Raw genomic sequence first — 22,129 nt, forward strand, 5'->3', positions numbered from 1 at the left:
ATATTTACCAGCATTAAAAGTTTCTGCCAAGTGAAAGAAGTCAGAAATAAACAACCTATGTTTGAGTTCACATGAACTATCCCAAATAAAGAAATCTTTTGTGAAGAAAAGTGGCTTCATTATTGACTGTCCATGGCTGAAGAAGCTAGGGAAAGAGTAAGAAGATGGGGAGTGCTGGTTAATGGATTCAGGATTGCTGAAGTTGTGAAAATGCTTTAACATTTTAGTGACAGTTCCATAGTTGGAATATCCTAAAAAGCACTCAGTCATACATGTTACGCAGATGAACCATAGCACATTATAATGCTATCACAGAAAAATATGAGAAATCAGTTCCACTAGGAGAAACAATTCCTTAACATTATCAAGGTTTGTTAAGCAGGTTGGCTTTTATTTTTCTTTCTTTTTTAAAAAGATTTATCTATTTTTACTGGAAAAGCAGATCTACAAGAAGATCTAATCGTTGGTTCACTCTCCAAGTGGCTGCAACAGCTGCAGGTGTCATGGCTTTGGGGCATCTTCTGCTGTTTTCCCGGGCTACAAGCAGGAAGACGGATGGGAAATGGAGCAGCTGGGAGACAAACCATCTCCAAAAGAAATGCTGGTGCTGCAGGTGGAGGATTAGCCAACTGAGACATTGCGTCAGCCCCAAGCACCTTGGTTTAAACCAGTCCCTATACAGTATTTTTATTGCAGCTGTATTAGGTCAATATGGATTTTCCCCCTTTGGTATTACTCAACAATACAATAAACAACTCAAAGGGTCAAAATGTGCCTCAAAGTCATGAACAGTCATGGTTTAAGAAGTCAAACACACCTCATCTACAAGTACTGTATCACCAATGAACAGTGCATATGTTTTCTCTTCTGGTTTTTTCCCTTCCTTGTTAGTCAGATCTGAGAATCCCAAATTGATGCTGAAAACCATTCCTAAAATCACAAAACAAAGATCAATTTGTAGCTGCAAAAGAATGGAGAGGGATAAAGAACTGCACAACAAAGGAAATGAAGCTAAAGGCAAACTATTAAAAGCGTGTTTTCCTACCTTTTTTCAGTTTGTACTGATTTTTACTATTGATTACTAGAGAACCTTCACGAAATTCAATTCCCATTCCAAATCTAAAATGGAACAAGAGGAAAAAGTGAGCAGTAGGATAAAAGATCTCTTAACATGAAATAAGTCTTTTCATTGCAATTTTTAAAGATAATCTGCAAACCTTCCACAGCAATTTGTATCCTGTTAGCAGTTAAAGAAGATCCAAAGATATTCTTCAGCTTTTAATATGTTGTACAAATCTACTTTGAAAAATAACTTCTTAAGTAACTTGTGTTAGGAGGATCCATTTAGCCCAGAGGTTTAAGACATCCCATTTTACACTGGAACATCTGGGTTCAATTTCTAGTCCTGCTTCCTAATTACATGTCCCTGTCACTGCATGTCAGTGGTGATAGCTCCTGGAACTGGATTCTGTTCCTGGCTCCCAGTTTTGGCTTTGATCCAGCCTTGTCCACTGCAGGCCCCAAGAGAATGAACCCATCCATGGGAACTTGCTCTGTCTCCAAAAAAAAAAAAAAAAAAAAAAAAAAGCTAAAACAAAAAAAGCTTTCTTACTTCAGCTTATGTAATCATGTTTAAATTTTTTTCTTTTCAACAACTTGCAGACTCTGTTAGGAGTAATCCAGTCATACCTGGATTGAGAGGCAATTTTGGCAACCCAAATCCTAAAACTTGTTGTAACAAATTCCTTTTGGGCTGGTGTTGCAGCTCAAAAGTCTAATTTTTGTGTCCCAGATTTCCAGTCTTTGGACCCTGTACCCACATGGGAGATGAGGAAGAAGCTCCTGGTTTCAGGTTGGCTCAGCTCCAGCCATTGTAGCCACTTGGGGAGCGAACCAGCAAATGGAAGATCTGTGCCTCTGCTTCTCTCTCTAAATCTGTGTTCCCAATTTAAAAAAACAAAACAAAAACCCTGTTGTACACCAGAGAACCACCTAACGAGATTGCCTAGATTGCTTTCCAGAATGTCTTATGTGACATTTGATTAAACATTCCTGGGTGCTCAATGGTGAAATATATTTGAGCAAAAGAGGATTACATAAAAAGTACAAGAAATGGATTTAAGGGCCAGCTCTGCAAAACAGTGAGTAAAGTCACTGTCTACAGTGTCCACATACCATGGGGGTAGTAGTTCAGGTCCCAGCTACTCCACTTCCAATACAGTTTCCTGCTAATGTCTCTCTTTCATTCTTTGTTGTAACTCTGCCTTTCAGTTAAAAAACAGTAAATCTTGAAAAAAATTTTTCCTTATTTGAAAGGCAAAGTTACAGGACAGCCAGAGAGAAGAAAGTCCCATCAGTTGCAGTAGGGCTATTTTTTGCTGCTTTCTCAGGTGCAGTAGCAGGGAGCTGGACTGGAAGTGGAGCAGCCAGAATTCAAATTGCCTGGAATCACAGGAGGGACTTAATCTGCCATGGTGCCTAGTCCAAATAAATAAATAAATGTAAAAAAGAAAAAAAAAAAAGCAAAGAAATTTATTAGGACATCTTAAAATACATAACTTGCAAATGTAAGCTGAGTTATACTGAGAGGAAATGCAACATGTAATTTTTCATAACCCCTATAATTTGGCTGGAATACTGCATTAGGCTATAAACAAATTTCTATCCCATACATCTGTAAGAACTTTAATCTTTCTCACTTTCCCTGACAGCATCATGTGCTGGGCAAATCGTTAAGTCTGAGTCTCCAAAAATGTTGTCTGAATCAATCAACAGGTCCCAGATTGGTCTCTGTCAGTCATGAACACTCAGTGACAATGCACATTACAGCATACCCAAGGTTTTTGGTAATTTTGTTCAGCAGCTCTGGTTTCTGCTTTTTAACCACGTCCATGACGGCATTATACACATCACATATCTTCACACCTAACAAGATACAAAGGGTACATTAAAGTATCTTTCAGAGGGAAATAAAAAAAAGCTCTGTTTTCCTCCATCAAGTGCCCTAAAGCTGTGTTTCTCAAAATGACAAGTTAGAAATGTAGCACCAGGGATGACAGGAAGTAAAACTTAGCATTTCAGAAAGAGTATACCAGTCATTTCTAATTACAACTTGAGAATTCAAGAATCAAGGGGGACTGCAGAATACTAGCTGGAATCAGTGAACTGACTTTAATGTTTGATAAACAACATCACAAATTTGAAAAATAGGCACCTGGGGTAGGCCTGAACCATTCAGTGATACATAGGTGAATTACTACCAGGAGGAATCTTATTATTTTAGGGTTAGACTATGAACGATATAACAAGATGAAGTATTTCAAATATGGTAGCTTCAGGGGGTCTTTACCCTTGTTAAATTAGCTATGGCTATGAATTCCAACTGGATATTTTAATTCTGACTTGAAGGAATGGCATCTGGATGCCCTGCGCAATATACATTGGCCTAAATTAATGTTTGAGTTTTTTTTTTTCCTGTGTCTGTAGCAGGGGAGCAGGAAGGGGTCTTCTCTATTGTCAAACCACATCAACATAGCTTAATGTTCTATTTGATCAACTAGAAGTATGCCAGAGTCCAAGCAAGGAGGATTCAGGCATTTTGCTTTAAGGTAGTAATCTGCTTGCTTTTCAGGGATGGTACTTATTCCATTTTTATACCAATGTTTGTGGTAGCTATTTGTTTTACGATTAACACAGATGTTGTTGGTAGAGATACTAGTTCTCAACCTCTTAAAAAAACAAAAACAGAAACAAAAAAACAAAAACTAAACCCCAAGACCTTTTACACAGATTTGGACAAAGATTTGGAAAAAAATAAATCAGAACGGTTTCTGTAAATATAAATACGAAGGGAAACCACAGTGACCACTCATGTTTGAAAGAAAAGTAATTTGAAAAACTAAAATCTTAGATGCTTCAAGGTCAGTTCAGGATAACAGTTTCAGGGATACAAACTTACATACACACTAATGACATTTTTGTTACAGGATTTCCAAACCTTTTTTTCTAAGACACCTCACCATGTCTTAATTCCTTTAGCAGCTCCTCTTGAAGCTGGAGTAAAAAGTTGTAATTATCTTGAACTTCCTGAGAAGGGTCAACCATCAAGGTGCGAACAAGGTTGGAGCAGTAAGATTTGAAGCGAATACCCATGGCACAAGTGATGGCCCCAAAATGCATATGATTCTTGTCACTAGAGACAAAAGAAAAAAAGTGTCTCTTACCCAAACTAGCAAATTTTATCAGAACATAAAATTAATAATCAAAACTTTCATGGCCATATTCCCAAACTGTGGCTAAATAAAAATTCTGCTTTGATAAACAAACCAGCTTCCTGACAAAGTGCCTGGGAAGGCAGTGGATAAACGTCCAAATGCTTTGGCCCGCCCTCATCCTTAACGGAGACCTGGATGGAGTTCCTGGCTCAGGCCCAACACAGCCCTGACTATTGGAGTGAACCAGCAGGTGGAGAACCTGTTGGCCTCTCCCTTGCAACCTCTTTATCTATCTATCTATCTATCTATCTATCTATCTATCTATCTATCTATCTATCTATCTACATGCGAAACGTAAAGAGCAAAAATGCAAAGGAAATACTTACCTTTTGGTTCTTTCTGAATCATGGGCTAAGGTCCCTTCAGACTCACCAAGAGCAATGCGATTTGTTTGCACCTTTTGTTTCAAGGCAGTTACGGAGTGAAGGAGAAACAAAAAGAGACTATCCACTGGGTCATTCCCCAGTGGTGCATTGGTGGTGATGGGCCTTAGAAGCCAGGAGTTTCTTCCAGTTTCCCACGGATGTAAGGACTTTTAGCCATCCTGCTTTCCCAGGCCATAAGCACGGAGCTGGATCACAAGTGAACAACCAGGACTTGCACCAGTGCCCATATGTGATACTGGCACCATTGGCAGAAACATCCCATTATGCCAAGGCACTGGTCTCAAATCCTTTCCATCTTTTTTGTTTGTTTGAAAAGTAAAGGTGAGAAAGTGAAACACAGAAAGAAAAACAGAGATTCTCCATCCACTGATTCTTTTTGAGAAAGGCCACAACAGTCAGGTTGGGCCAGGCCAAAGCCAGCAGCCAAGAATTTCATCTGAGTCTCCAATGTGGGTGCAGGAGCCTCACTAGTTCGGCTACCATCTGATGCTTTCCCAGGCACATTATTAGGGGTCTGGATCAACAGCAAAGCAGCTGAGATTCCTGCCCATATGGGATGTCAGTGTGGAAGGCAGGAGTTTTACCTGCTATGCCACAAATGCCGGTCCCATTTCTGCACAAAATTTCTTTTAAAAGCTTAAATATCAAATTACATTATGGTATGTAACAATATTTTAATATTTTCTTCCAGAATTTTTAATAACTTGCAGCAATGCTTAAGACCAGGTGCTAAAGTATGCGAAATAAGAGACACATGCACAAAATAAGCTAAGAAAATACAGAAGGTTCAGTTTCCCTTCTTTTTCTTTTCTCAATTTTAGAGTAAGTCAAAGCAAAAAAAAAAAAAAAAGAGTAAAATGCCAACATGCTTTGGCTGAAATTCTCATCCTTACCTCACCACACTAAATTTGAGATTATAGTTGCCACCACTCTGAATAATGGGAGGGTAACACATTTCCACAGTAGAAGGATCTGCCCCAGCTAGATATTTTTTCTCTTCAATGGCCTTTTCCACAGACTCAGCCAATTTGCTGTGTCGAACTTTCTGCAAGAGTATCCAGAAATAACACTTACAGGGTGTCTGGATGTCATATCATACACATTGGTTTATGCAGCAGATAATATATTATATATGTGGAAGGCATATTTGGAGAACATTATGTGGAATTCACAGTGATTCCAACAATTCTCAAGTAAAATGATGGGTAACCTAAGGAAATCTTACAACAAGTTGCTACTTATTGTGAAAGAGATAATACAACCAGCACCTCTGGTCTGTAACTTAGTCAAAGCCTAATTTCAACTGCGCAAAGTAGGTACTTGCAATTACATCATTAGGACAATAAAAAGACTTTCCCCTCTTCATTTACCTCATCTGCATCAACTATTTCCATGACTCTTTCTTTGAAGAATTTGTTGAAGACTTCCGAGGTGATGCTGGCTGCTTTCTTCATGAGGTTGAGCTCCCCATCCTCCTTTACAGCGATAGTATATGCCACAACTGCACTGATATCTACCTGCAGTCAAGGGGGCAAGTCTCTTATGTAGAAAAACACACAATGGTTAAAGAAACACACCTCTCCCCAACAGGAATGGTAATGATATTTGGCTACTTAGCAAAAATGTTCTTCAGAAGTTTGCAGGGAGTTAAACACTATTTTTGCCAGGTTATTGACATTAAGCTAATGTACTACCTAAAATACATAAAACATTTCTCACTCTAGAGGCTTTCATTTTCTTAAGGATCAAAAAGATAAGCAGGAAGGTAGGGAAAAAAGAGAAGCAAAGACATTTTTAGACCAATCACTGGACCCCTCCAGTTTCCAACTATGAAACGGCTATACCATCTCTTCCAGGCCCCACTTCTAAACCGAAATGGAATACTGGCACACAGCTCAAAGCGGATGAAAAACAGAAATGTAAATTAACACTCTACCCAAGACAGATGTCCTACACTCTCTGTTATGGAAACCTGTGACACTTTTATCTTCTTAACTACGACTTCAGTCCATTAGAACTCTTACTTTGTCAAAACCCTCTTTGTTTAGGCAGTCATTCCAGCTTTTCATGAACTCTCCAGGGAATTTGTCTTTGCTGAACACTCCAATCTTCTTGCCATTCTTGCTTTCTTTTATGGCTTCTATCATTTTGTCAAAGCTGCTCTTATTACTTTCATTCTATAAGTCATAGGGAAGGAAAGGATTATGTTAGCTTCAGAACTTGACAGCCACATTCTAACTAGAAGCAAGCAGATAGGAACATTCTAAGCCATGGAACAAATAAGTTCTCCTCAAACAGCTGCAGAATACTTGGCCCCTGTACCCATGTGAGAGCCTTGGAAGAAACTTCTGACTCTTGGATTCAGACAGGCCTCACTCTTTTTGTAGCCATTTGGGGAGTGAACCAACAGATTTCAATATTAGATGAGTCCAATGATTAAAAACTGTATTTGACAAGGTATATCTAAGGATCCTTAAGGATACGTAATGTTATTTGTTCTAACTAAGGTAATCAGATGAAAGCTAGTATCTTTGAGAATGAAGAGCTAGTGTTCACCAGAAGTCCACAGCCTGTTTTGCTGCAGAACTGATAGGGTGGTCAAATTATTCTTAACAATGAGGACAAGGCAGAACTTTGTAATGACAACCACCATACTGTTTTACTCTTGCATTCTTTTAAAATTCCTTGACTGCAGTTCTATTCATCATTTTCAGACATTCTTTTACATGTATGACGCATTCCTCATTAGTTCTGACCTTTTCTCGTATTAGCAGAGTGATGGCAGGGGCTCCATTAGCATTCTCATTGCCTTTAGTGTTGGCAATCTGTTTCAAAAACTCCACTTTTTTCTTGCTGGCCATAAAGATGATTTTGTCATCACAGAAGACCATGATGGTATCAGTTAGTTCATAACCAAAGAGCCATGTCTATGGGAAAAGACAACAGCATTTACAATTCAACAAAAACAAAACAACAAAAAATCTACCACCAACACAAACAATAAAACACAAATGAGCTCTTTTTTTTTTTTTTTTTTAAACAAATAAGCTCTTATGAAACAAAATACTTAGGATTAACTTCAAAACAGAGCTTCCATGTGGATACAGATGCAATGAGTTAGGTCAGTGATTTGACTATTTAAACTGGACATTGACACCTGATGATTCAATTTACTATCTTTTTAATATATATAAATACTTAAAATAGCCAATAATCTGGACAATGTGTTTATATGAACTCCATCAGTTATGTGGGACAAAAACACATAAAGTAAAAGAACGGTCCCTCAGGGAGTTGTGCTTTCTATCTCTTCCAAGATACTTGGTTGCCTGCCAATTACGCACTTCTCTCAAGAAGACTTGGGATTTTTAATTATGTGTGCTGCCTAATGATAAGGTCTCTATCTCATCCTTTCTTATAGCAAATTATGACCAGTCAGTTAACTCTGGCCAGTCAGTTAAAAGGGAGGTATTTTCTTTTTAACAAAGGCAGAGAGGTGTTACATTTCCTTCCCTTTCCCCTCTCCTTCTGCTTGGAATGCAGCCATTTGTAACACGAGGGTTCTCTTCTGCAGCTAAGCAGAGATGTAGATAAAGCCCGCATCCCTGAAGATTACATAAAGCAAATATTTTGGTTAACCTGTTGTTTAGGTTTTTCTGTTATGTGCAATTCAGTTTTTGGTAATTTACACTTCTCTTTTTTCCTTATGTTCCAAATTAGCACTAAATCCAACTGTACTTTATACATGATGAAAATACTTCTAACTGCTCTATCCACTAATGTAGCTGTTAAACACCTAAAACACATCTGATAAAATGGAAAACTCAACAGTGCAGTCAGTGACCTTAAGGGGTGAACAATGCTATAAACCTCTCACCTGCAAGGCAGTTGACTTGGCGTAAACAATTTCTTCGTCAACACCCACAGACACAACAATGGCATCAACATTGGCATACTCATCTTCTCCTTTCTGAAAACATTGGGAAATTTAGTGACTTTATCACACTAGCAAAATTAGCATACAGACTTAAGTTTTTATTCAGGACATTTGTAATTTTTTCCTAACCAAAATTCTTAGTTTAAGGTACCTGCTGTTAACCTTACAATACTTCTTAAACAGTTTTGAGACATAATTCACCCAATATAAAGCATGCAATATAATAGTTTAGTTCATTGAGTTATGCTATCACTACTAGATATTCATTTTGCAGTATTTTTACCTCCTCCAAAAGAAAACTATGCTAACCTGTAATCATTTGCCTCCTTGTTTCTTCCCCAGTTCTATGCCACTGATCATGTGCTTTATCTCTATAGATCTGCCTACTCCAAACATCTCATACAAACACCATTAGAACATGCAAACTTGGCATCTGCTCTCTTATTTAACATGTTTTTAAGGTGCAGCTGTATTGCAGCATGTATCAGCTTTTTTGTTTAATTCTCAAATTATTTCACTGAGCACATACATCACATTTTATTTATCCATTCATCAGTTGCTAGATTTTTGACTCCCTCACCCCACTTTTTTAATGATGTTGTGAACATTCGTGTACAAATTTTTGTGTGCATATATTTCCCCTGGGCAAATATCTACGGAGGAACTGCCAGGTCTCATATACTAACTCCACATTTGATTTTATGAGGAACTATTAAAATATTTTGCATGACTCTACCACTTTTCATTCCTAATGATAATATATAAAGGTCTAAAATCAATCAATCAATATTCACATGCTTGTTGACAATATTAGCAACAGCCAATGGGGAATTAGTATTCCACTACTGTTTTTATTTTCAGATGCTTTGTCAATCTCATCTCATAGAATTGTAAGTTTATTTATTTGAGAGGGACAGCACCCCCAACAGGCTAGGCCAAAGACAGTCACATAATCCAGGTCTTCCATCGGGTTGCAAGATTCATCTACTTGAGGTATCACTGCCGTTTCCTACTTTCTGCCACAACAGGAAGCTCTATCCAGGAACCAGAGCCAATTATTGAACCCAACTACTCCAATACAGGACTCAGGAATCTTAAGCACTAGGTTAAGTGACTGCCTTGTAATGGTTTTTATATTCTAGATATAGGTCCCTCACCAAATCTGATTGGTAAACATATTCTTCTTTTCTGTATGTTCTTTTCATTTCCTTTGTAATGTATTTTGAGACACAAAAAATTATCGTGGGAAATTTCATCTTAAAAAAAGATTTTTATTTATTTGAGAGCCAGAGTGACAGAGAAGGTATCTTCCATCTGTTGGTTCACTCCTCAAATGGCTGTAACAGCTGGAGTGGGGTCAGGCCAAAACCAAGAGTCAGAAACTCAGTCCAGGTCTCTGAAGTGCTTGCAAGGATCAAACTACTAGAGCCATGACCTACTGCTTTCCAGTGTCTGCACTTACAGGAAGCCAGAAAAGAAACCCAGGTATTCTGAAACGGGGTGCAGGGTGTCAACCATCTGTCTTAAATGCTCAGCCAAATTTGCCCTACTTCGACTTTTAATCCTTGACTGCACATTTCTTGTGATCATTTACTCTGTATTCTGGTCTCCTTGATCTTTCATATTTCCTGAGCTCTAAGAAGTCACTGGCTCCCAGGTTCAGATTAGCCCAGTTCTGGCTGCTGAGACCATTTAGGGAGTGAACCAGCAGAGGCAAGCTCTCTCTCCTTTTCCCTCTTTGTAAGTTCGAATTTCAAGTAAAATAAAGAAAATGTTTGGCACTAGTTTTTAACATTTGTTACAATTTAATAACACTGCCTTGCTTATGTTACCTTTACTTTTTATCTTTCAGAAGTAATACAATTTTTCTTTTATGTGACATAAAGTTATCATTTCTAAGTCTATGTTTAAAGAGGTCAGGGGCTGATGCTGTGGTGCCACAGCCTGCAGAGCCAGCATCCCTTTTGGGTACCTCAAGTCCTAGCTGCTCCACTCCCACTGAAAAAACAGTAATGAAAGAATGGAGATCTAAAGGACAAGCACAGCTGGGGGAGCAGCAACACCTAAGTGACTGACAAGCACTCACTGGGAAGAGCAATGACCCACATCTGCATCTGGTACAGCTGCAGTGAGCTCAGGATTCAACAGGCACCAAGGATCTGTGAAACGGACCGAGATTCTATGCATGGGAAGTTCAGGACTGAAAACAAGGTCTGGTGGTCAACAAGCTTAAGAGCTGTACCCCAGTTCTCAGAAGCCTTCAGTCAGTCCCATAATTATGCTGCGAAGATGCCTAATCTTTGAAAATACCTTTTAGAAATGAGCCCAGGAAGGGTCCAGACCGACATCAGGCTCAGCAGAAGGCAGGTACTTACATATGGGGAATTAAAGTCTGCATTCTGGATGACAGTAATTGGGAACAAAAACCAGAAAAAGCATTCCAGGATTTTTCTTTGACATCTGGATAAACAGGCCAGCCCATACACACTTCAGTGACCAGGTGAGAGGTCCCCTTCGTGCAGAGCTTCTCATTAGCTTCCTATTGCCTTATTTTTTTTTTAAAAAAGATTTATTTATTATTATTGGAAAGCCGGATATACAGAGAGGAGGAGAGACAGAGAGGAAGATCTTCCATCCGATGATTCACTCCCCAAGTGAGCTGCTGCAACCGGTGCTGCGCCGATCCGATGCCGGGAACCAGGAACCTCCTCCAGGTCTCCCACACGGGTGCAGGGTCCCAAGTCTTTGGGCCGTCCTCAACTGCTTTCCCAGGCCACAAGCAGGGAGCTGGATGGGAAGTGGAGCTGCCGGGATTAGAACTGGCACCCATATGGGATCCCAGGGCGTTCAAGGTGAGGACTTTAACCACTAGGCCACGCCGCCAGGCCCTGCCTTATTCTTAATATGGATGGAGAGCTGATCTCATTTTGACTCATGAAAAGTATCCAATACATAAGAAAGTTGACAAACCCAAAGGAACAGACAACGCAGAGGACAGAAAACTTGAACTCTCTAGCCTCATCTCACTACTCCCAGTAAGAGCCAGGTATTCTGAGAAAATACCTCAGCAGGGGATTTCATTGTAGGAATATCACAGGATGTAACTTACACAACCCAAGCACTCCACCTGTGGTCCTGACACAAAATGGAGACACACAGGGCAAGCATGTAAGTTTCCCAGTCAGGTAAATGTTATAAATTCTACATTCTGTACTGACTGGTACAGCTATACTTTTATATGACTGGCAGTATGGATTTGACACCAGTATTACCACACATAAGAAACGCATTTCACTACTACGGATACATTGCTTCCAGTGCTTACAACAGCTCCACTGTTATATTACAGGACTGCATTCTATAAGCAGTCTGTCACTAACAGACACACCCACAATGTGGCACATAATTATAGTACATCCATGATACAAGCAGATGACAAGAACTGTTAGATATAAAAAATGATAGCTTAAGTGGAAAATTTTCTATAGAAAGAAAATTAAGAAACAGTCCCTAGAGGAAGGGTGGGAGAAAGAGGAGGGAATATTCACTATATACTCAGAACTGTATCTATAAAGAACAATCAATGTTAAAAAAAAACTAATTAAATTTTTTTTAACTCTCTGGAAGCAGAATATTAAAAAAAAATGGGAAATAAAACAATAAACAGACTAAACAGGTTTTAACAATACCTCAAAGCAGTTTTAGAAGAGGAGAGAAGAAATTAAGACAGGCAGCACTGAAGAAATGGGGAAAGGAAAATGCCCCACAAGATTCCAGGGATGGGCACTGTGGCGTAGCAGGTACCATACCAGCACTGGCATCACACATGGGCAATGGTTTGGGCTGCCACTGCTCCACTTCCCATCTAGCTCCCTGCACATGTGTCTGGGAAAACAGCCGAGTCCTTGTCCCCTATACCCATGTGGGAAAACTGAGGAAGCTCCTGGCTGCTGGTTTCGGCCTGGCCCAGCCCTGCAACCAGAAGTTGGAGTGAACCAGAAGAAAGAACATTTTTGTGTGTGTGTTATTTTTCAAGTAAATAAGCATTCCAAAATAAAACAGAAAGATCTCAGCACTGAAGGATGTGAGTTTGAGACTAAACTCCCCACCCTCTTTGCTACTGTTCTCAACTAGTATGAGGGGAGAAAAAAAGCAACGCACACTAAGGCACAAGACTGCAAAACTCCTAAATATAGACTCACATCAGACACCCATTTTTTATTTAAGAAAACGATTTCCAATCCAGAATTTTATAGCTATTGATCTATATTATTAATCATGGTTAACAACTATTTTGAAAAGATACACAAGGGCTAAAAAAAAAAAAAGCAAAACAATACTGTATGCTTCCCTGTTTAAGAAACTTAGAAAAAAATGCTCTAAACAAAGAACAAACATGGACCCTAGAACACAGGAGACCCAACAGTGGAAAATCTCATATTGGAGAACAAACTATACAGAGTAGGATAAAGGGAAGGGATGGGGCTGGGACCTTAAAACAACAAAAGTACCTCTTAAAACACTATGATTGCAAAAATGCCAGATGAATTGGTAAGATCAAGACAGACCAGTTGGGGAAAACTAAGACTAAGGAGGTTATTTATTTATTTATTTATTTTGAAAGGCAGAATTACAGAGAGAAAGAAAAGTAGAAACAGATGTCTTCCATCTGTTGGTTCACTCCCCAAATGGCCAAAGGCCAGAGCTGAGCTGGTCTGAAGCCAGGAACATCTTCTGGTTCTCCCATATGAGTGCAGGGGCCCCAAATGCTTGGCCCATTTTCTGCTGCTTTCTCAGGCACACTAGCAGGGAGCTGGATCAGAAGTGGAGTAGACGAGACATCAATCAGTACCCGTATGGGATGGCAGACCTTGCAGGTGGTGGCTTTACCTGCTATGCCACAGCGCTGCCCCAAGGCAGAATTTTTAAAAAGAAGAAAACAAAGAGGCAATTAATGCCAGGAAAAATGTAAAACTGTAAAGAAAAGTGTCATTTTATTCTCCCAGCAATGAAGATATTTAAATAAGCACACAATATGAATAACAACTGATTTTTCTAAAAACTGCAAAACAAAAAACCCAACTTACTAGTCTCTGGAGTAAACGCCTTCTGTTTTAACGCTTTTCTTAGAATTAAGAATTAAATTCTATTTTCAAGAATAAAGCATTTCTGATTCTGATTATAATTAGGGCATTCATAATTTACTATCTAAACTGAGGCTATTTTTAAGACTAAAGGAGAATGACAACAAATGCCTAAGGATAACAGGTAAACAAACAACTGCAGAAATGACTTACAGTCACTTTTTAGAGGCAGTAAGAGATGCAAGAACTGCTCTACGCCAGAAACAGTCAGGGACAGGGATCAAAATTAAATACACAAAGTAAGAAATCAGGCTTCAAAAGACAAAAGAGCAGGAATTACAACATTCCAGAATGGACATCATTTCCATCTAATGAGTCCTGCTCTGTACTCAAGAGAGGACAGCATTTCTATTGTAAAGATGAAGAGCTGGAAAGAATTTTGATGGGTGGAAGTAATCTATCATCTTGCTGGAATATGGAAATTGTCTGTATTAAAACAACAACAACAACAACAAAGATTCTTAATCACAGAAGGTAGCTGCCTAGTCAGACAACCACCCAGAACAAGCAATCAAGTCACCACACCAGTCAGCTAGGGCTCAGAGGGCACCCTCAAAAGCAGCATGGAGCATAAGCACAGCTTACCAGTTTTCTTCAATGGCACAAACCTTCTTTTGGGGTCACAGTCACCCACATTCCCAATCCAGGTAACTGACAGAACTGCATGAATGAATGCATTAGATAAATATTCTTTTTGAAAGCAGCTGCTTTTCTGACATTTTATGGAATTCTTCAAGATAAAAGGCACATGAATGAAGATTCCCTCAGAGCAGAAGGCCCTAACGGTAAGTCTCAATCAGCAGGTGCGCCTGAGGACTGCAACGACTCCTCAAAGCAGGTGGCGCCTCAGGAGGGTCTCATCTGTCTTCTTTGCCACAGACCAGTTTTACTCATCTTAGTTAAAAATAATCAAAATCAAAAAACATTGGGAATCTCTGAACAAGATCAACTGGACAGGATATCCACAAGCCACTTCCAGGATCCAGCACTACCACCTGGAATTTTCTAAGCAGAAAGTGGTAGGCTCTGTTAAAAACTACTAAGCTTTTAGCAGTTCTGACACAGTAACAGGCAAGCTAGTATGGGACTAGTTGCAAAGGCTCAAGAAAAGTCATCCAACAGTAGCCACTAAACAGGGCTCCTGTTTAATTTCAACCAAATCCCCTTTTCACCAGTAAATGGCAAGCTCTCTGTAGCCAGGGTTTAATATTCAAGAATTCAACTAATCATATAATAAAAATATGCAAGGGGGAAAAAAAACTGATTTTGTACCAAAAATGGACATTTTTTCTAATGCTATTACTCCCTAAACAACAAAGAACAACTATTTACAGTCAATTACTGTGTTAAGTACTGTGAAGTTCCTACAGATGATTTAAAGCATACAGGATAGTATTCACACAGTATATGAAAATAGCACTGTATTTTACATAAGGATCTGGAGAATACTAAGACTCTGGCATCGGTGAAGAGGTCCTGGAAAGAAGCCCCCATGACACTGAAGGACAGCTGAATTTATTCGGAGAAGGATAAATGGTTTTGATGTTTTTCCTCAGTTAAAATATGTGACACTGTAATTGTTTTAGGACATAAGTCATAAAAGCTTAGGAAAAATATCTGCAGTAACCCCAAGATGAAATAATCTAAGGAATGCCGAATCACTAAAACTAGAGCAACTCCCATATCAACAGTGTATACTTTCAGGGCTGACAGGTAGAAGGCTTCTAATTATTACCATGTGCCACTACTTGTAAAATAATGAGGCTTTAGGAAAGTTTTTCTAACAGACCATGCCCAATTACAAAAAATATTTGAGATTTTTGCTCATCGTAAAATGCAGCAGTGGACCTATTTTATTTTCAATCATCTCCAGACATTTACCCTCAGTAGACAAAGCTTGAACTTCCATTCTGAATACAAAATGGCAAGAAAATAATCCATTTGAACAGCTTTGTTTTAGTAGAGAATAAATAAGACAGATAATTGGATATGTTGCAATAGAATTGATCAGAATGGTTTTCAGGTTAATGCAACTTCCTTCTCTGGTTGACAGTTCTGAGGTTAAGACTTAAGAAGGCCTGTTTAGGCCTTGCACAGAATGCAATCAGACGTTCATTAATGAACACTATAAACATTAAGTGTTAACTGTGGGCGTTCTAAAAGCAGCAAAACTGCCCAATCTTCAGAAGATGGGAGACCCGGCTAGCTTTTTCCCAACACGTGCCTCGGATACTCTACCAATAAGAAAAGAACGAATTAATGACTGGGTTTAGGCATCACAACGTTTTTTCACACTGCTGATGCCTGCAGGTTTCCCACGACAGATGTGACCAACGGCAGGGCCTAGCACATGAGGCCGCTGTGCGTGAGCAGTTATTTCAACTCCAGCCAAACGCCCGCACACGGTCCACGCCAAGAACGGGATCCGCATCCTCCGCGTCCCTCCATCCTTCCACCAACGCGGTTCTAATTCTGGCGGGACCTGGGGCGAAAGGCTGTGGCTCCGGCCGGTTGGGGCCGCGGGAGGTGGGAGGGCGGGAAGAGGCGGATCTGCAGGACCGGGGCTGGCACGCGGGGAAGATGGAGGTGGCCCCGGGGCAGGACGCCTGTGGGGCTCGGGCCGCGCTTGCAGCCGCCGGCGGCCAACGCCTCAGGGGCAGCGAACTCGGCGCAACACCGAACCTAGGAACTCCTGAACCAAAAGGGAAAAAGGGCGCCGAGAAGCAGGGCCATTATGGGATGGCTGCGTGGGGCTCCCAAGGGAAAAGGACGGGACCTGCCTTACCCGCCAATTGCTGTACAGTCTCTTCACCCGCCGATAATAGGCGTCTTTGTCCAGAGTTACAGCCATAGCCCCGGACACCGCTTCTCCGCGGGCTCCGAGAATCACGCGAGGTCCCGGCTCCGCCAACAGCTCTCGGGCCCGGAATCCCGCACTCTTCCAGTGACCCGGAAATATCGACCTCAAAGATGCCCTTTCCGCTTCCGGGTCTTGAGAGAGTGGTATTTTGTTTGTGCTTTTTCTTTTCCTGTATTATTATTTTTTTCTTAAAATTCTCTCCAGAGGACCGGGGCAGTCGGACAGAATGAACAATACTGGGAAATCAGCAAAACGTGCAACGCACAGGAGAGTCGGTTTTCGCGGGGTTTCTGGTCCAGTTCGCCCGAGCGCAGGCGACTGGCGTCATCACGTGGCGCGGCAGCGCCGCCCCTACTGCCCCGGGGCGGCGCGGGCTATGACGCGCTGGCCCCGCCCCGCAGAGTGTAGCGCGCGGCCGCGCAGGCCCCACCTCGTCGGCTCCGGGCGGGGAAGCGGGAAACGCGGTGTCGACCCGGGACCGCAGGGGAAGACGGCCGCGTCCTGGGGCAGGAGCCCGGGCCGGCCTGGGCGAGGACGGCGGCGTCTGCACGGCCCTGGGGCGGTTCAGATCCTCTAACCTAGGTCAGCTGCCCTGGAGCGAGCTAGCCAAAGGGCAGTACGGCCAGGGGAGATGAAAGGCTCAGGCTTCCTCCTGGAGCCATAGTGATAAGGTGAGATGTAACAAGTGGCTTGCAGGGGTGGGGGCGGGAGGCTGCACAGACCTTGGTAGTTTCTCCCTATAACCGTGACCCCAAGTCCTGGCAGCATCCTTTCAGCCGGTCTTTCCTCACTGCAGAAGTAACATTGTTCTACAGCTTCCCCCCAAAAGAACCGTTATTTGAGGGCATTAGAAAATAAAATGCGCTTGATTCTGGACAAAAATTTTGCATTCTCTAGTTTTCTAAGAACATGGGAGTTTAGAAACACTTTACCCTTCCACCTCAACTTATACCCTTACGTTTAGCAAGCTGGACAGTTTCCATTTATATATATACCTTTTAGCAAATCAAATGAATTTTCAATTTTAAGGGAATTTAGTATGAACAAAGCTGAACTTTCAGAAAGTGGTGCTGAAATTCTCCATCGTAAACATCATCTCTTACAATCTACTTACGTTGGGTTCAAGCAAATATATACGAGGGAGAGTGGAAAAGGATTAACTTAAATTTATTAATGCCAAGGGGAAGGAAGGGAGCAGCTCCTGGGCCTCCAGCTGTGTCCACAGTTCGGCCAGGAACGGCTCTGCCGGAGACTAGGGCCAGCGCTACATAGTCTGTGGTTAATGGAGGTGACTCGGGAGGGGTGAGTGCACCAGCAGCTCTCGGCTCCTTGCCTTCCCCAGAAACGAGGAAGTGGTCATGTATTATTTTAGGAGTTCCCCTGCCCACCCAATCCTCTCAAAATCGGGAGCAATCAGGTACAAGTTGGTTTGTTTTTTCCCTTTCCACCTCCTGGAGTCCTGGGTCTCCCCACATCTCCCCTGCCCTCCCATTTTTTTTTTTTTCATAGTCCAAGGGCCAGAGTAAATGAAAATACAGCAGCCACCCAAGCATTGGGGACCAGGCTGAGGCTTCAGTCGTCAGCATCTTCACTGGAGTCTGAGTTGGCTGGCATCATAGGATCATCAATGAGTGAGAAGTCCCTTTCTGAGCTATCATAGCCCTGAGATAAGTCGTCATCCTCTTCCTCATCCTCCTCTTCGTCCTCCTCCGGCTGCAGGGGTGGCAACCGCAAGGCAGTACCAGAGGTGGTAGTCGCTGGTGAAGAGGGGTAGCCAGTGGCTCTCAAGCCTGGATGGTGATGGTGGTGATGGTGGGGGTGGGGGTGGTGGTGGTGGTGATGAAGCATGGTGTTGGAGTCTACATGAGGGGATGATGCTGCACCGCCCATCACAAATGGCATAAAAGGCAAAGATGCAGAAGTGGCACTGCTGTGACCCAGAGATGACACAGACGGTAGGCCACTGCTGCCGTGCTGGAACGTGTTATGCAGAGGTAAGGACCCAGTGCTTCCTCCCTGCATCAGGGCCATCATCTTAGAAAGGTCTGGTCGCATCCTGCGGGTCCGCTTCTTGCTGCTCTCTGGGGCAACCGGCCCTGGCAAAACCCGGTTGAACACAGTTTCAGCATGGTGACCCTGGAAGGTAGAGACAGAAGACAGTGAAAAGGAAGGAGGGGTGTGGTGGGAAGTGAAACACAGAAGCTAACTGAGCCCTAGTTTATAAATGCTTTTTCACTGAATCTACCCTAAATGAGGTGAAACAAGTATTGTGGGAGTAGGCTTTGGCCAGCGGTAATGAGGGAAGAGGAAATGCTGGCAGAAGCATTGTGATACTCAAGCTAAGGATTTGATACTGACATATGAACAGTCTTTGCCATTTTCCCCCAAGGAACCATATTATACCTTTACTCAAGCCAACCATTTCAAATGTGCTTACCTCTGCTAATAAGCGGTCTAAGTAAGAATGAGTCAGTACATGCATATTCGAGTGTCTCCTGAGACAGGCTGTACACATGATCTTAATGTGTGAGATGCAGTACAGCTACCTTGACACAGTACTATTCGCAAGCATCACCTCAGAGAAGGATGGAGACTTCTGGATACCCAGAACATGAAAAGATAGCTAGCTGCTCACCAAACTGTCTGTGTTGAATTCTAGATGGCTGCTTCTGGATGTTCTGACTGTAAATATTGATTAAGTTCAGCTGCAACTGGAGATGATTCCTTTCAGTGCCTCTGCTTTGGTACTGGCCTGAGCACAATGTGGGGTAAACCAGGATTACATGCAGATACCAACTGGTACCTGTATCTCTGCATTCTATTTCCCAATCTAAGCCTAACATCTGACATGGGAACATACCTTTAGAAACTGGAAGAACAAACATCCTTTTCTTGGTATTGTTTCTTTTCAATTTAGCTACAATGGCACCTATTGGTCTTAGTAACATAATTCTACATTAACTGTTAATTCTACATTTGGAATTCTGTATTATTCATATTATCATTTCCTGTGGCTTCCTATGATTTATCCTTTTTTAAAGTGATCAACTGAACTTATAAGGGAGTAGCAAAAGTACCTGAGATAACAATAGGCAATACTGCAGAAAATCCTTTTTATAGAGTCTTCTCTAAAGTTAAGACAAAAATGGAACTGTCTTTTGGCTGCCAGCCTTTCGCACATTGAATATTCTGCTTATTTTATTCTTGGTTCCATGAAGGCCAAGAGTGCAAAGTAAAACATACTACCAGAGTAACACTTTTATCCATATAGAAACAATAATCCTCAAAATCTCATGCCATTGGAATCTCAGCCATAAAAAAATCATTCACCTGAACTTAATTTTATTAAAAGATCTACAATGTGATACATAAAAAAATCAAATACACAATGATTAAAGCAAGTACACAAAGGCATATGACCATTTTAAACAGCTGCTAGCAAGCCAAGGGGTGATCTATGTTTTTAAAATACTTGGATTGCACTGAAAATACCATTATAGTTGAAGGAATGCTTTCTGTTAAATTTCGGTAGAAAGAAAAAAATTACCAATTATACAAAGTGGTCTATAACCATGATAAAAGCATAAGGAAACTTGGGAATTTTGAATGAACCAATGAGCAAAACTCTTTGAGTGTTGGGAAACCCCATGTTTCCCTCAGGAGAACCTCTACATTATTTCTGAAATATATTAAGGAAACCTCAAACAGTTCATGGCAAATTAGTGTTATCTTTTCTCCCTAAATGGCTGCAGTGGTCAGAACTAACTACATGAAGCCAGCAGCCAGAAGCCTCTTCTGGGTCTCCCACATGAATGCAGGGTCCCAAGGCTTTGGGCCAATCTTGTCTGCTTTCCCAGGCCACAAGCAGGGAGTTGGATAGGAATTGGTACCCATATGGGATGCTGGTGTTTGTAGGCTGAGGATTAGCCAGTTGAACTGTTGCACTGGCCCCCGTGATATCTTTCAATTCATTTTTCCACCAATTTTCTGAAGGCTCCTCATAAAGGATTATAAAACTTTTAAGAGATTACCTGCCCTAAAATCCTCACTTTTCAAGATGTGAAAATTTAACAAGTTAAAGGATTTGCCCCAAATCCCTTAGTTGCTATAAAAGCAGCTAATTCTTATTTTATGCTTGAAGTGCTAAAACTTATTTTTAGAATTTTATGCTTATTGAGAGATAAAGACACCACTAGATTGCAAGAATGACAGTAAATACACTGTTTTCCTTACTGAATTTAAGAGAATTTTTCTCAGAATTAGTCGCTTTATAATTTAATGTCACTTTATGTGTGTGTGTGTGTGTGTGTGTGTATAATGTACAATTTCATGGTTGCTTTATAACATAATGGTTGAAAGCTTTATAATGCCACAGCCACTGTGGGACAGAGTGGTAATGCCCATCTCACCTTTTTGCCATTCCTAGAGTTAGCTGTCTGGACTGGTTCCATTCCCAAACAGTTCAAGTCAGCCTTATTATTTTTTTTACATCTCTGCCATTTCTGTTTTCTGCGATCCTCCATGTACTGGAATAGAAAACTATGGGTTATCCTAGAGGAATAGAAATATTCTCTGAAGTAAATAAATTCTAGAAATGAATTATTAGTATCTTATTTAACAAACAAATGGTTATCACAGGTAAAGGTTTGGTCCTAGTAGAAAACTGCCATTAAAAAAAATCTCTTTAAAAAAATTAGGCAATTCACATATTAGTTTTATAGTAAGTATCTGCTTAGCACTTAGTGCTTTGACATTCTTTCATTTTAATCTTCATAATTAGTCTACAAGGCAGGAAGACCAGGTATTATTTCCCTTATCTTGCAGATGTAAAAACAAAGATATAAAATGGCATGCTTTCCCTCTCACACAGCTTAAATACCAAGGGAATTACTGTAAGTCTTGCTGGATGGAACTGCCACTCACCGCTAGAAATCGGGGATCAACAGCAAACTCTGGATGACCCTGTAACCACATCTCCAGTTCAGCCCGGCGAGGGGCATCCTCACCCACCAGCAAAGTACCATCCACCTTATTGATGACAGGGATCCGGGTCTCCAGGTCCACATCAAGGTGATTAGGCTCTTCCATGCATTCCACCTCCAGCTGCAAACCCAGAATCCACCCCCATGAGCACATACTCTTTAGGGCAGGGGAAGGAAGGGGAACAGAGCCAATGGTAGTCAAGCGATAATACCCTCCAGTCCCTCAATCCCAACTGCCTTCAGCAATTACTGGGAATGGTTAAGAGCATATCTAGTCATCATGCTTCTTCATCACTTACTTCCATTAGCTTCTTTCTATTCCCCTTCTTCTTGTGAAACAGCGGATGTCCATCTCCGATGACTCCATTAGCCATCAACTTGTGCTTCTGGAATGTTAATTTTAATCCTTCCTCCTAGGAAACAACCCACCCACCCAAGACATCATATGGCATAAGCTTTTAAAAGCAAAGATTTACGCTTTAGGGGATTTGGACTAATGGTCATTCTCTGGCTCAGTGAGGGTGAGAAAGCAGAACAATCTGATTA

The 22,129-nt window shown here is 41.1% G+C and overlaps 2 protein-coding genes across 13 annotated transcripts in view; both read right to left on the bottom strand.

Moving 5' to 3' along the window:
* SUPT16H (SPT16 homolog, facilitates chromatin remodeling subunit) overlaps window positions 1-16,933 on the bottom strand; it is a 33,557-nt gene extending 16,624 nt beyond the window's left edge. Inside the window, exons 1-10 of the mRNA XM_058666177.1 lie at window positions 16,527-16,933; window positions 8,538-8,630; window positions 7,417-7,587; window positions 6,685-6,837; window positions 6,031-6,177; window positions 5,554-5,705; window positions 4,020-4,192; window positions 2,835-2,925; window positions 1,046-1,119; window positions 818-930 (exon numbers count right to left, since the gene is read on the bottom strand). Coding sequence (XP_058522160.1) covers window positions 818-930; window positions 1,046-1,119; window positions 2,835-2,925; window positions 4,020-4,192; window positions 5,554-5,705; window positions 6,031-6,177; window positions 6,685-6,837; window positions 7,417-7,587; window positions 8,538-8,630; window positions 16,527-16,592 — 1,233 coding nt within the window. The 5' untranslated portion in view covers window positions 16,593-16,933. The remainder of the gene's footprint in view (window positions 1-817; window positions 931-1,045; window positions 1,120-2,834; window positions 2,926-4,019; window positions 4,193-5,553; window positions 5,706-6,030; window positions 6,178-6,684; window positions 6,838-7,416; window positions 7,588-8,537; window positions 8,631-16,526) is intronic.
* An 819-nt stretch (window positions 16,934-17,752) lies between these two features.
* CHD8 (chromodomain helicase DNA binding protein 8) overlaps window positions 17,753-22,129 on the bottom strand; it is a 74,819-nt gene continuing 70,442 nt past the window's right edge. For 11 of the 12 annotated variants that reach the window (XM_058666167.1, XM_058666169.1, XM_058666168.1 and 8 more), the window contains 4 exons: window positions 21,883-21,996; window positions 21,525-21,704; window positions 21,011-21,127; window positions 17,753-18,737 (listed from right to left, as the gene is read on the bottom strand). In XM_058666167.1, coding sequence (XP_058522150.1) covers window positions 18,174-18,737; window positions 21,011-21,127; window positions 21,525-21,704; window positions 21,883-21,996 — 975 coding nt within the window. In that variant the 3' untranslated portion in view covers window positions 17,753-18,173. The remainder of the gene's footprint in view (window positions 18,738-21,010; window positions 21,128-21,524; window positions 21,705-21,882; window positions 21,997-22,129) is intronic. The other variant, XM_058666172.1, reaches the window with a different exon arrangement.

Source organism: Ochotona princeps, chromosome 6 (assembly GCF_030435755.1).
Source record: "Ochotona princeps isolate mOchPri1 chromosome 6, mOchPri1.hap1, whole genome shotgun sequence".
In the NCBI taxonomy this organism is placed as follows: domain Eukaryota; kingdom Metazoa; phylum Chordata; class Mammalia; order Lagomorpha; family Ochotonidae; genus Ochotona; species Ochotona princeps.